The sequence below is a fragment of the Microcaecilia unicolor genome, chromosome 11 (genome assembly GCF_901765095.1).
Source record: "Microcaecilia unicolor chromosome 11, aMicUni1.1, whole genome shotgun sequence".
Taxonomy (NCBI): domain Eukaryota; kingdom Metazoa; phylum Chordata; class Amphibia; order Gymnophiona; family Siphonopidae; genus Microcaecilia; species Microcaecilia unicolor.
This window is the reverse complement of record NC_044041.1, coordinates 47,450,996-47,466,287: the sequence shown is the minus strand read 5'-3', so window position 1 is coordinate 47,466,287 and position 15,292 is coordinate 47,450,996. Positions and strand designations below refer to the sequence as shown.

Here is a 15,292-nt window from a genome sequence, read left to right as displayed (position 1 = left end):
AACATATACACAAGTTCTGTTATAGTGGCTGCATTCTTGCTTCTCAATTTAATATTAGATCTTAAAAGTTAACACCCTGATATGGAGAGTGGGTTTGTTTATGATATTTATTATCAACTATGGAGAACCCCTCTTACAGTCAAACACCTCTTCATCCTGCTTGTTTACTGAGAATCAGCCACATTTGTGTGCCCAAAGCTGAGGGTTGCCTCTGTCCTGTTAAGTCACTGAGAGAAGAGGGGGCAGCTGTCCTTGAATTAAAGTTTGTATAGTACTGCCTGACCCAAGTATGTTGTCTGATCAGAATTAGTTGGTAGTACAAAGTAAAGCAAAGTTGCTTACCTGTAGCAGAGGTCTGCTGTAGGCAGAAGGATAAATCAGACACACAAGTGGATCACAGATGATGTGGAGAAAGTAACTTTCTTGGAGCTCAAATTTAGTTTTCAAGGTCGTGCACATACACACTTGTTCCTGCATGTAGAAGAGTAGCCTAATGGTTAGTGCAGTAAGCCAAGAACGGGGAGGGGGGGGGGGGGGGGGGGACTAGATTCGATTTCCATTTTGTCTCCTTGTGACCCTGGGCAAGTCACTTAACCCTTCATTGCCTCTGATACAAAACTTAGATTGTGAGCGCACTAGGAACAGAGAAAGTACCTGTATATAATATGTAAACTGCTTTGGTTGTACCACAGAAAGGCAGTATATCAAGAAATCTAACCAAACATAAAACTACACATAGCCATATTTGCACTAGTTAATCAGTTTATACCGTATGCAGCATAGAATCAACTTTCAGGGAAGTGGGTGGGATTGTGGTTTACCCTATGGAGAACTTCCATTACAGGTAAGCAGTTTTGCTTTCTCTGTCAACAAGCAGGATTTATTAGCTTGTGGAGTTTTCCCTGCTGAGGTTATAGATCTCAAAAGAACATTCTGTAAACTTAACTGCCTTACAAGGATCTGTGTTTGATATACGATTCGTAACATTAGCTCTGAGTAACTCAATGTTCCCTTTTTAATTTTTTGGCAAGAGTTGAAATCAGGCTCCTCAATACTACTTGATTAAAGGACTATTTTGGCTGCAGTCTAGGAAATAGTCAGATGTAAATGTGTGCAGAGACAACCATGTTGGTACTCCGCAGATATTTTTTTGTGATACTTTTAAGTAGGCTACTAAGGTTGCTATCTGACTTATTTGATGGGCCTTTATCTTTTTTTGGAAAGGCCAAGGGTAACCCTAGATGGTTAGGGCTGTACATCGATTAAAACTTTTAGTTGCTCAATTAATTGCATAAAGTGCCCCCCTCACATTGCCTCTTGTACAATGCAATATATAGGTAGCAGATTTAAATTTACAAATAAGTCATTTTTCTTACTGATTTTACCTTTATAATCATCTCTTTCCCTGTCTCTGCTTCCCTGTGCTCTGAACTCTGTTTCCAGGGCCTCCTTTATATTCACTATTTTTTTTCTCCTCCTTCACTTCCTGCCCTATATCCATCTTTCACATTCAACTTTCTTCCACTTTTCTTCCTACTTCTCAGTCTATCATGTTTCCATCTCCTCCTGTCTCCTCTCCCCTCCCCTCCATGGGCACCATCTCACATATAAACCCCAATTTGAGACAGGATTTTTTAGTGCAGGTCTCTTCCCCCCCCCCCCCCCCCCCCCCCCCCCCACCATTTTTCTCTCTGCCTTCCCTCCTCCAGGTGCTCTGGCATATCTCTCTCCTCCCCTCTCATGCTCCGGCACCTTTTTTTCCCCTTCTGCCGCCCCTGCATTCGCTGGCATATCATTCTTTCTCCCTATCCCCCTGGTGACCCTTCCAAATTTCCTGTACAGAGGACAGCGCTAAGCATGCACTGCTTCTCTCTTGCTGGAGACCTCCCTCTCTAGTGTTCTGCCCGCAGGAAGCAAAGTTTTCTCAGAGGAAGCAGCGAGGGAGGGCTCCGGTTAGAGAGCAGCAGTGTGTGCTCAGCACTGCCCTCTACAGGCAAGTTCAGAGGGATGCCAGGGGAGGAGGGTAGAATGTGATTAATGCAAGTTAAAATTTTAACACATTGTGTTAAAAAACCACACTAAATGTCCAGCCCTAATATATATGTATATATAACAAATTGGTATAGATTTGATGCTCTTTTGTTCCATCCAAGTAGAATGCAAGTCCCCTTCTATTATCCAGGGTGTGAAGATGCTTGGACACATGCCATCTCCTGTTTTTCTCCTGAGTGAATATGGGGACTAGAATAAAACACTGGTAACAATATTGGGAAATGGATTTGATTTACTGTCTTTCTATTGTACAACCACACAGCGGTTTACATTTTTTTTATTACATGCAGGTACTTTGTGGACTCACAATCTTAAATTTTTGTACCTGGGGCAATGGAGGGTTAAGGGGTCCCTTTTACTAAGCTGTGGGAAAAAGGGCTCTGCGCTGGCGATAGGGGCCCCTTTTCCTGCAGCCAGTACCCTCCCCCCCCCCCTTGAGTGGAGGAGTGGCCTAGTGGTTAGGGTGGTGGACTTTGGTCCTGAGGAACGGAGTTCAATTCCTGGCACAGGCAGCTCCTTGTGACTCTGGGCAAGTCACTTAACCCTCCATTGCAGCATTGAGCCTGCCATGAGTGGGAAAGCGCGGGGTACAAATGTAACAAAAAAAATGGTGGGGGACCCCTTCCTGCCATCCACTGAGGTGCTGCCTATTTACTGCCACGCTAGCCATTTCTAGGAATTTTCTTTTTCCCCCAGAAATGGCACGGGCTCAGGGCAGGACTACTGCTGGTGGCTGCATTGGGCCAGCAGTAATCCTGAAAGAGCGAGCGGTAAGCCCGCATTGGGCTTACAGCCGCTCTGTAGTGACTTGCCCAGAGTCACAGGGAGCTGCAGTGGAAATTGAAACGTTTCCCAGGTACTCGGTCTACTGCACTAACCATTAGAGTACTTTTCCACTCCCGATTGGTTGACTTTGAAAGCTGAGCAAGACTTTTGATATTAACTTGGGTTATGTTCTAAGTACTATTTGGAAAGAATTGAGTTAACACCCTGGTTAATACTAAGGGTAAACTTCCAGGAACGGAGCTGAAAGTACATTGGTTGAAATTGCAGTTTCATCAGTTGACCCATAAATACGTTTAGGTTCCATGGTACCAGTAGTTTTTGAGGAAACACCCTTTCAAACATTTAAGACAAAAGAAATATGAGAAATTATCATATCATATCATATCATATCATGACAAATTAAGGACTCCAAGGTACTTCTGTATTTACTCTTGAGACAGATGAAAAAAAAGGTACTTCAAGAGGATTGTGGGAGTACACTTGAATGAGTCTTAGAACTTTTTCCATCTAAATGTACAGGATGATCTGGTGAAAGGTTCTCTCATAACTAATACTTGTAGTGGAATTTCTAAGACAAACAAAAGAGACTGCAGGTTGGAAATAATGTAGTAGAGCTCCCTGATGTTGGGAGATTAGATTTGGATAAAAGTTTAGCTTTATGGAGTCCTTCAATAGTTCTAGTAGAATCAGGAACCAAACCTTTCTTGGCTACCACTATGGGCTATGCATACTACGGCACAGCTGTTCCTCAAGTCTACACAGGGTTCTGGTTACTAGAGGAACTAGAGATTATTACACGTACATTGAATACTACTATTTCCTTAGCTGGCCTTCTAGAACAGAACTATAAGGACCTTTTATGAAAAAAATCTACCCAAGTTCAGTTTACTACTATGACATCCAGAAAACATTTGCATAGTTGCTAATCTTAACCAAAGGATTCAGCCTTTTCTTTGGGCAAGTATGTAGCATCTATGAATGTTTTTAATTGCTATCTCCAGATCTCAATTTCTGCTCACATTCAAGCAAGGGGAGAATAAGCCTGTACCACCTTACTGGCTGTCTGTACTAAAATAGTCATCTTCTGAAGATGACATTCAAAAGTTCTTAATGCACAGTATCCTTATCTCAACTCTAATTGATGTGAAGTTTCTCCTTACTTAGCCAGCATCATTACGTTTGTTTGGAGTAATGCTGTGTTCCCCTATCTTGTGCTGGATGCATCTGTATTCAGGTGCACTGTTAGGGATGCGGAACTGGGGACCCACCTTCAAATGAGCATGTCTATTAGTTCTATGGAAACTGATCTTTTATGAAAGAGGTTCTGCAAAGTGGTTCCCCTAGAAATCTGGATTCCACTGATGCTACCTCATATGGAGATAGGTAAAAGGGATATGGGCGATAGTAGGCACGTGTCCAAGCATTTTTATGATATTAACACGGTAAATGACAGCAGATAAAGACCTATATGGTCCGTCCCATTAAGGTAGGTAAGAGTTGTACATGCCTGTCCATGTAGGTTACACCCCTCTATGCCATAGTTAGGGTTGTACCTGTCACTCCATGCAGGTTACACCACTATGTACCTTAAGTGTGAAAGTCATTGAAATTTTACTTTGATTCTCTCCTCTTTCTAGATAGGGATCATCTGAATTTAAGCCACACATTTTTGAATTCCATCACTGTTTCTGAAATTGTGTGCCAACTTGACTATAAGCCGAGATCCCAATTCTTGGGTGTTTTTTTAAGCTTCTATAACAACAAAAGACTCCAGGATTATAAACCAATTTCTCTTTATTGACACATCAGTGTCACTCAACAACACTCAATAATGTTATAACATATACTCACTCACTCACTCGCATGCACACGTCAGTCACCCTTCAAAGCTAATAATTGCGATACAACCAATACAGGTATAACATTGTTACATTGAATAACCCAATACTGCCAAACAATACAGTGCATTCATTTAAGCCTAATATTATGATCTCGCATTGATCCAATGTGCAAAATAGAATAATGTCCGCCACTGAGGCCTTCTTTAGTGGCGTTCTAGATCATACATATTCAGATAATACACCATATAGGTGTTTCTCCAGATGGTAACGTCCAATGTTATCATGATATACTCAAATCAGCAGTAGAACCAAGTTGGGTGGCTGAAGAAATGCTTCTACAACAATTGCCACTTCAAATGACCGGTTCCCCAATGCTGGACCGCATTTCGTACTCCTTCGTCAGGAGGAACCAAATCTGTAACAGTATTACTTTAAATCAACTATAATACTCATAATTTAAACAAAAGTTACAATCTATCATCGTGAAATTTCCACTTACTGATAATCCTATACAGGACTGCACGCCTGCATGGTAACCAACCAGGCTTCCGCCCGAGGATCGCTCCATCGGAATCTGCAATGCGCCCGTAGCGTCACTTCCGTAATTAAATACTGAGCAACACATGAGCACACCTCTAGTGATGAGCAGCGGTATAATCACACCCATTCAACTTCCAAATTGAGGTCATAAGGAGCCACCATGCCCATGTGTAGATATACCGCTGCTCAATCACCCGTAAACGAGCGCTAATGTCCCCACTTCGATTGGTGGGTAAAATTTGTGATAGCACAACACAGCGGAGCTACCAATAGTGTGGTTCCGCTCCTGCCAATGAGACATCAACGGATTATCCCTTTTATTGAGGCGTAAATTACTTACATACTTAGCCAACCGATTCTTTAACTGTCTCTTCGTGTGCCCTAATACAACTTGGTTCTACTGCTGATTTGAGTATATCATGATAACATTGGACGTTACCATCTGGAGAAACACCTATATGGTGTATTATCTGAATATGCATGATCTAGAACGCCACTAAAGAAGGCCTCAGTGGCGGACATTATTCTATTTTGCACATTGGATCAATGCGAGATCATAATATTAGGCTTAAATGAATGCACTGTATTGTTTGGCAGTATTGTGTTATTCGGTGTAACAATGTTATACCTGTATTGGTTGTATCGCAATTATTAGCTTTGAAGGGTGACTGACGTGTCCATGCGAGTGAGTGAGTATATGTTATAACATTATTGAGTGTTGTTGAGTGACACTGATGTGTCAATAAAGAGAAATTGGTTTATAATCCTGGAGTCTTTTGTTGTTATGGAAGTATTAGCTGACTCCGGTTGAAGGTGTTATTTCCCCTAAGTTAGTATAGTTGTTTTTTTAAGCCTCAAAATCTTGGGATATAGTCAGGTATATACTATAGGTAATGAGAAGTGGTATACAAAAATTAGAAGACAGGTCTAATGTTTGGCAATTAGAATTTAATATTTATATATTGCATTTGTACCCCACATTTTCCCACCTATTTGCAGGCTCAATGTGGCTTACATAGTACCGGGAGGTGTTAGCCACCTCCAGTGATAAAACAAATACAGAGTGATGTTGTTACAGTCACTTTAGAGAATCAAGAGAAGAAGAGTTATATAATGTTCATTGCAAGTTTTGGTTTCGTTGTGTTGCTGAGTTCAGGCACTTAAGTTGGGGCTTCGCCATAGATAATCTTGTGGACCAGGGTGCAGATTTTGAAAGTAATACGTTCTTTGATTGGGAGCCAATGCAGTTTTTCTCGTACGGGTTTGGCGCTGTCGAATCGCGATTTTCCAAATATAAGCCTGGCTGCTGTGTTTTGAGCAGTCTGTAGTTTCTTTATGAGTAGTTCTTTGCATCCATTGCAATAGTCAGCATGGCTTAGCACCATTGATTGTATCAGGTTGCAGAAAGTTGCTCTCGGGAAGAATGGTTTCATGCGTTTAAGTTTCCACATTGAGTGGAACATTTTCTTGATTGTAGAGTTAACGGGTCTCGAGTGTAAGGTTTCGGTTGATTGTGACACCAAGGATTTTCAGGCTATCTGAAACGGGGCGGGCGTAGTCCGGGGTGACTAAGTTTGTGGGTATATTCATGTTGTATTGGGATGAGAGGATAAGGCAGTGTGTTTTTTCTGTGTTGAGTTTTAGTTGGAATGCGTTTGGATGTGAGTTCATGATATGGAAGCCGAAGTTGATTTCGTTGGTGATTTCTGTCAGATCATGTTTGAAAGGGATGTATATTGTGACGTTGTCTGCATAGATTTCATGATGATAGACTTGAGTGGATAAGGACTTGGCTAATGGGGTCATCATTAGGTTGAAAAGGATCGGTGATAGTGGTGATCCTTGAGGTACTCCGCAATCTACCTTCCAGGGTGATGATATAGTAGAGTTCATTTTCACTTGATATGTTCTGGTAGTTAGGAAGCCCTTGATCCAACTGAGTATGGTTCCGCCAATCCCGAAGTAGTCTAGGAGTCTTTAGTATACTATGGTTCACCATGTCGAATGCACTAGACATGTCGAATTGGAGAAGTATGCTTTTTGCCTGTTGCTATTTCCTGTTTGAATTTGGCCAGGAGGATGGTTAGCACTGTTTCGGTGCTGGGGCGGGAATCCTGATTGTGATTCATGTAGTATTGAGAAATTGTGTATGTAATCGGTCAGTTGTTTGGTTACCATACTTTCCATCAACTTGACTGCTAGTGGGATAGATGCTACTGGGCGGTAGTTGGAGATATCGTTTGCTTTTTTTTTTGTTTCTTTTGGTAAGGGGGTGAGTAGAATGTTGCCGTTCTCCTTCGGGAAGAGGCCTTGTTGGAGCATGTAGTTTAGGTGGGATGTGATTTTGGGGAGCGTGCCAGGTGCCCTTGACCTGGATTGGCCACTGTCGGTGACAGGATGCTGGGCTAGATGGACCTTTGGTCTTTCCCAGTATGGCACTACTTATGTACTTATGTACTTATGTACTTATGTGATATCTGTTATGAAGCGAGCGGGGATGGATTTTAAAAGGTAACTGGGGCAGGTGTCCAGTTTGCAGTGAATGTTGGCGGCTCTGTTAATCGTCTGAGCCATTGTTTCGGTAGTCAGGGGAGCAAATTTTGACCAGATACGATCCACTGGGAATTCTCCTAAGGTTGGGTCTAAGCCATTGATGAAATTTTCGATAATATGAAGAGGTGCAAAGTAATGTACTTGAGTATAAAAATCCAAAAGAGCTGTATGTGATAGGCGCTGAGAATGGTATTCCAGGCATCCACCACACTCTCTATAAAAGTATTTCCTGATGTTACTCCTAAGTCTATCTTCTTGCAAGCTCAATTCATATTCTATATTGCTACCTACTATTTCCCTGCCTCTGAAAAATATTTGCTTGTATATTAATAATTGACAGTTATTTAAATATCTGCATCATATCTCCCCTGTTCCCGCTTTCCTCTAGAGCAGTGATGGCGAACCTATGGCACGTGTGCCAGAGAGGGCACGTGCGCTGCCCGTCGCCTCAGCCTGTTCCAGCCCTCCCTCCGACCCACCCGGCGTCAAGCATTCTTTCCTCCCTCCCTCCCACCCGGCACCAGCCCGCCCGCCCTTCATCCCTCCCTCCGAGCAGGAAATTTAAGTCTGCCCTTGTCGCTGTTAATGCCGCGTCAGCAGTAGTAGTGAACAGCGTGCTGCTGGTTTGGCGCGCCTTCAGCCTTCCGTCTCTCAAGCTCTGGTCTCGCCCTAACAGGAAATGAGGGCGGGACCAGAGTTTGAGAGATGGAAGGCTGAAGGCGCGCCGAACCAACAGCATGCTTTTCACTGTTACTGCTGATGCTGCCTTAACCCCAACAAGGAAAGACTTTTAAATTTCCTGCTCGGAGGGAGGGATGGAGGCCAGGCGGGCTGGTGCCGGGTGGGTGGAAAGGAGGAAGGAATGCTTGAAGCCAGGTGGGTGGGAGGCCTGGTGCCGGGTGGCCTGGTGCTTGGGTGGGAGGGAGACAGGCAGGCCTGGTGCTTGGGTGGGAGTGCTGGGTGGGTGGATGGGCTGGTGCTGGCCTGGTGCTGGGTGGGAGGCAGGGGTGCCTGATGCTGGGTGGGAGGCCTGGTGCTTGGGTGGGAGGGAGGCAGGCAGGCCTGGTGCTTGGGTGGGAGTGCTGGGTGGGAGGCAGGGGTGCCTGTTGCAGGGTTGGAGGCCTGGTGCTGGGTGAGTGTCAGACCTGGTGCTGGGAGGCCTGGGTGGGTGGCCTGGTGGTGGGTGGGAGGTAGGGAGGCTTGGTGCTGGGTGGGAGGCCTGGTGCTGGGTGGCCTGGTGCTGGGAGGGAGGGTGGCCTGCCTGCCTGCCTGGTGCTGGGTGGGAGGGAGGCCTGCCACTGGGAGGGCAGGGGGGAGAGGAGGGTGGCTGGACATGGGTGGCTGGAGGGGAGGGCAGGGGGGAGAGAGGAGGGTGGCTGGACATGGGCAGCTGGAGGGGAGAGGAGGGTGGCTGGACATCTGTGGCTGGAAGGCAGAGGAGGGTTGCTGGACATGGATGGAGGGCAAGAAATGAAGAAGAAAGGAGGAAAGTAAAGAAATAAATGGAAAGGAAGCCCTGGAAACGGAGTTAAGAGAACAGATAGAGAGCAGCAGAATCAACGACTAGGACCAATATGGATAGAAAAACAAAATCACCAGACAACAAAGGTAGAAAAAATCATTTTATTTTCATTTTAGTGTTTGGAATATGTCCAATTTGAGAATTTACATCTGCTGTCTTATTTTGCACTGGGTATACTGGAGCTGTAACAACTTACAGAAATGATTTATAATGAAATAGACATCATTGAAAATATTATACTAGTATAGGAGAAAAAAATAACATGATTTTGTTTATATGTGCCATGACTGGTGTAAGGGGGTGTGGCTATCATAGGGGTGGAGTCATGTGGTGACCTCGCCCATAATGAGTACCGGCACTTTGCGATAAATAATTAGATTTTGGGTTGCTGTTTGGGCACTCGGTCTCTGAAAGGTTCGCCATCACTGCTCTAGAGTATACATATTTAGGTCTTAAAGTCTCTTTTGGCTCAAACCACATCTATTTTGTCCCCTTCCTCTGAACAGCTTCAAGTGACAAAACAATAACCCCAAAGTCCTCTCAGCCCCTATACCTTGCACCTCTTCACATTAAATTCTAACTACCAAACATTTCTGTTTTCTAATTTTTATATATCACTTCTCATTATCTATAGTATATACTCAAATTTAAGCCAAGAATTTTGGGCTTAAGTAAGCTGCCTCTGAAGCTACTGTTGAGACAGAAGTATGGTAACTGCATACTGGGCTGGTGTGGGGCCTTGAGCATTTGTGAATGCTCAAGGGCTGCAGGATCAGACAGGCCTTGAGCATGCGCATATGCTCAAGGCTCCTCACCAGCACAGCTTCCAGCTACCATACTTTTGTTAGCGGTAGCTTCAGGAGGCAGTGTGCAGGTGTATCGGTAAGAAGAATCGTGGTCATTGGGGGGGGGGGGGGGGGGGGGAGAGAAAGATGTGATGTGCCGGTATCTAGTGCTGTGTCCTTTGATACGGAGGTTCGATCCACTGCATTATTTAAAATGGCATTTCCCATGCATTTCAGTGTTTGTTTTGAATGCAGAACAATGTGAAAACCAAAGGCTTGATGCAGCCAAGGATGCCTTTATGAAAGTGTTGGTTAACATGCCCTGACGGTAGCTTCCCGATCTGTGGTGTAATCTTCAAGTTTCATCTGTCCTAGAAATAACGTGAATGAACACTCTAATCTTGCACTCTCTTGACAAGTATGATGGAGCAAGGGTATCCATTAATACCCTGCACCATCATAAATTTAAAAAAAAGGCACTTATGATTTACTGGAAATGTTTAAAACATGAACTTCTTCCTCTCAAATTGCTGACATGGGCAAGATGAAAATAGGAGTTTTGTGTAGCAGCCTTAATGAAAGTGAACCTGAAAAATCATGCTGTTGGACCTTAATTTGAAGCTGCCAGTGGTCTGTGTATATAGTATTTCCTATCAGGCAGGGTTAAATGGAACACAGTTCAAAAATGAATAGGAGCAATGCCCTTATCACTGGGCTGCAAACAGATCTGTTTTTCAAAAGTATTCATGGTGAATATTTAGGTTGATGTGCCTTCTTTGCTCTTTATTTATTTGAGTACTGGTAATTTTGGAATTCGGTATAACCTATTTCTATTGTAACAATCTAAATTGCAAAATTAAAAAAAATTATGGCAAGAATGTCTAGTCTTGGTAGTCTTTGTAGATTGACTCATCACAATCTCCCAAATTTCTATCCTTGACTTATATCCCCCCCCCTTTTTTTGGGGGGGGAGGAGGTGCCTCAGTTTAAATTCAGATGGGCTTACATTTGAGCACATACTGTACTCCCTCAAAGGTGTCCACTCTGTTGCAAATCTTCTTGTCATCCATAAAAAGGCAAACTTTTCCTTCTAACCCTTTCGCAACGTCACTCATCAGTAGAATTGGCTCCAGTATTGATCCCTGAGGGACTCCATTACTCTTGAGAAATTCCATTTACCTTCTGTCAACCAGATGTTTGTTATTTATAACAATTTATAGACCACACTATCCTAGGTGTTTTACAAAAACATTCACAATAGAAATTTAAATACAAAACTATAAAAATAGCAAAAAAATAAAATTAGCCAAAGCCTAAGGAAACAAAATATGCCTTTAGCATTTTAATGAAGATGGTTCTTAATCTTTCTAAGTTCATCAGGAAGTCCCATTCCTCAATCGTGCACCTTCTGTGTGAAAAGGTTTTAACCTAATATAATCCAGGCTAATTTATTTAAAAGAAGGAATACTTAACATTTTGTCCGCTGATCCTAACTGCTGAGGTGGACAGTAAACTCAAAAACAGTAGCTAGAGGAAGAGGAACATCACTATCACTCTTTACAGCTTTATAAATGAAAATCCAATATCTTGAACTGTATTCTCCACTTTACAGGTAGGCAATGACGTTTTCGCACAGGAGAGATGTATTCAAACCTAAGAACCCCATAAATAAGGCAGGCTGAAACATTTTGGGCCGTTTGCAACGGTCTCAACAAATATAATAGTCTTAAAAACAATGAATTACAGTAGTCTAATAAAGGAATTGCCAATAATTGCAATAGTATTCTAACATTTTCACTAGAAAGCAACTCCTTCAATCTATGAAATGCCTTTAACTTAATAAAAAATATTTTTCACCAAGATCCGGGTCCACTTCTTGAAGATTTATGTTAAACATTAACTCCAAGGCAGGTCAAGTTGCAGATTGTCTATGCTTGGGCTCTGAAATTAGACAGCGGTGGTTTAGCTTGGCTCAATATTGGAAACTTGTCATGTTTTTTTATCATTTTGTTTCAGCCTTTTGAATAGTTTTAAGGTGCTTCCTGCCTTTATTTGGAAAATTGTTGATACTGCCTCTTCTGAAAGAATATCTCCTATGCTGTGGTCTCCTAGAGAAGGCCAGAAGATCGTAGGTAGTTGTTAAGTCAGTGACAGTGGTCTTTGATGATGTCCACTGTCTTCTTTCGGGGGGGGGGGGGGGGGCGTAGGGTGAACATGTTCCCTAAAGACAATCTCAACCAGGCTAATCTACAAGTTGTGATTGCATCCAGAATGTCAGAATAAATGAGCAAGTGATTTTTTTCACCTTCCAACAGGCTCTATTGCTTTTTGGCTTTTATTTAGGCAGATGTGGATCTATTGAACCATATAAAATGGTGAACAGCTATTCTTGCATAGAGTATGGAACTGTGAAATACACTTTCCTATATTATCAAGCACATATTTCTCAGGAGTACTGAAAAGGTGAAATCAGTTTTACTTGCAGGATACACACTGCAAGGGGCAGGCTCTGGTCTGGAGGGACTCGATGAAAGAAAATTAGCAGGTAAGACTTAATTTCTCCATCATCTTTCCAGACCAGTCCAGATGTGTGGGATATACCAAAGGTTTCTATAGGAGGGACCATTTTTATTTATTGGCTTTATTTGTATTCTGCCTTTTTGCCAAAGCGGGTAACACAAATCAACATACCTAATCAATAAAAATATAAACAACAAAGAGAGTCCAAAATCTCCCGCAAAAAAAAACAAGAAAACGACAAAACAAGCGGAAGATATCCAGAAGGACCAGACTGAAGCCACAGATGTTGGAAACCAGAATAATTTATTACGACCCAATAAATTATTCTGGTTTCCAACATCTGTGGCTTCAGTCTGGTCCTTCTGGATATCTTCCGCTTGTTTTGTCATTTCCAATAAAAATATAAAACATAATTAACAATAAAAAGACAAAAATCAATAACATTTTCCCAGAAAAGAGAGAACAATTCTTACAATACTCTTCATTCTTCCAGGAAGGACTTTACAAAAAATGAGGTCTTCAAAAACCACCAAACCTGCCTCAAAAATATTTGCCCCAATGGCTGCATATGGCAGGGCCTGCAACTCCTACCTGTAATACCAAAGGAATGCAAATATGATCAAATGGCCACCCTACAAATGACAAAAATGTTTGGTTCTTTTCAAGGAACAATGCCCACAGCATGCTCAAACAATGCAGTCTTTTGAATCCTTGCAATTTCTAGCCTCCTGAAACACCAGAAGGGAGATTAACAGAGATACCAACCTGGGTAAGGAGAGAACCAACTAATCGCCACTCTGCTCAGAGAAAAAGCTTTCAGTGAGGGCCTATCTACCTTAGTATCGCCATGCTTAGAAGCATGGCTTTTTCTGAAAACCTGACTGTAAAGGGGGGTAACTCCAGGACTGAATTGGGAAACACTGTTCTAGAATGGTGATGTTTGGGTTCATTTACGCTCCAAGATTGGCTTTTTCCGTAGTGATGACAGCATATAAGATGGTTGCATGATCTTGTTTTGGAATGTCTCTGATAGTGAATTACTAAGGAATATGGGCTGTTTCAGTTCCTTCAAATAAAATTTGATTCCTCTGACTTAAGACTCTACCTCTTTGTCCCATTTGGGGTCCACTGCACTTTATATATGGTTTTGTCTGGTTTGTGCTGCTTTCTGGGGCCATTTTCCTCAGTGCTGCGGGGAAGATGACTTCTGCACCTCTCTACTTCAATGCTTAAGACTAGAAACACACGTGTTTCACTACTCTATGAACCCTTTCTCTCTTCTTATTGCTTTCTGCACTAAACTGCTGTGAGAACTCATTCACGGAAGAGTGGTAACCTTTTTGCCCATGACCAAGGGGAGCTCTCTGCACAAAAATGTAAAGTATGCTGTGTAATCAGTGAAGTTTCTAATTCAATAGTTTAAGACTGCAGAATGTGATAAATGTGCAAGGGTGTGAAGACTTTCACAAAGCACTACATACATTAGATATTTTTGCATTAAAGGGAAATAATTTTAACAGCTGAGGAGATACTTCAGCTCTTGCAAGCTCCTATTTCAATTTGATCATTTCTTCCATCATTAAAGCTTAAAGCATTTCTTTTATTGATCATAGAATGAGCTCAATTTCTTTCTAATGCATCATAATTAGCTAAAATCTAAGCCAACAATACCCAGCCAATGGCACTCAAAATCAATTTCTTTCTAGGATAATCAATTAGTAACATATTGTTGTCATTTTATGTAAATACTAGTTACAGAATACAATAAATCATCATCTTGACAACATGTATATAAGTTATCAGAAAAATCTGATGGTTTTCTCCCCTTTGTGACAGAACGAAACAGGAGGAGTGGCAGACAACAGTCCATGTCTACAAGGAGAATGGTGGCGCTCTATGATTATGATCCCAGGGAAAGTTCTCCAAACGTAGATGTGGAGGTATTTAACACACCACCACAAGTACAGTATATAGTAATTTTTCTGTATTTTACTTTTTTTTTTTTTTGGACCAGGATTGGTCAAGGACTGAAAATGATACTTATTTAAGCTGAGCTTTGCTACTGTGACAATGATTCTCCATCATTCAACCTGGTATCAGAAATACTATTTTTAAAATGCTGTCAGAGTTGTTTCCACCTGTAGAGAAACGTGGTTAAAAAGGCTAAAAACAAATATTTGAATCTTGTAAGGTGTCCCTTGTCATACGTTACTTTAAAACACACTGGCGTTGCCTTTATACAGCTGTTCTGTTTGCTTCTCTCTACCATCACACTTACTATGAGCACACCATGAACTCGTTAAGGATGTCAGGATAACAAATGCTTCCACTGTACCTACAATACTCAGGTTGAATGTTGGTTTAAGGAAAAGTGACAAGTACAACAAATTGAAATACTACAAGAGTTCAACATGTGGCAAATATCTAGTGAGAAAGCTACTTTCTTCTACAATTAGCATTGAAGCATTTCAACCTACTACACAATTCCCACCACCCCCCCCCCCCCCAAAAAAAATGTAAACTTGTCTTAATTTATATTCCCTTCAGAAGTACTGCTAACTAGCCTCACATTTCATTAAACCAGTGTTGTAAAATACAATGATGCCATAACCCTTAAAATGAATAGATACAATGCATGGTTTTAGGCTTTAATATGGGTTAGGAATGCTGCATTATTTTAAATGACTAGTCAC

General features: G+C 42.0%; 1 protein-coding gene across 1 annotated transcript in view; it reads left to right on the top strand.

Annotated features, from left to right (window-relative positions):
- Nucleotides 1-15,292, top strand: part of RIMBP2 (RIMS binding protein 2) — a 592,869-nt gene that overhangs the window by 551,000 nt on the left and 26,577 nt on the right. Inside the window, exon 27 of the mRNA XM_030219259.1 lies at nt 14,436-14,539. Coding sequence (XP_030075119.1) covers nt 14,436-14,539 — 104 coding nt within the window. The remainder of the gene's footprint in view (nt 1-14,435; nt 14,540-15,292) is intronic.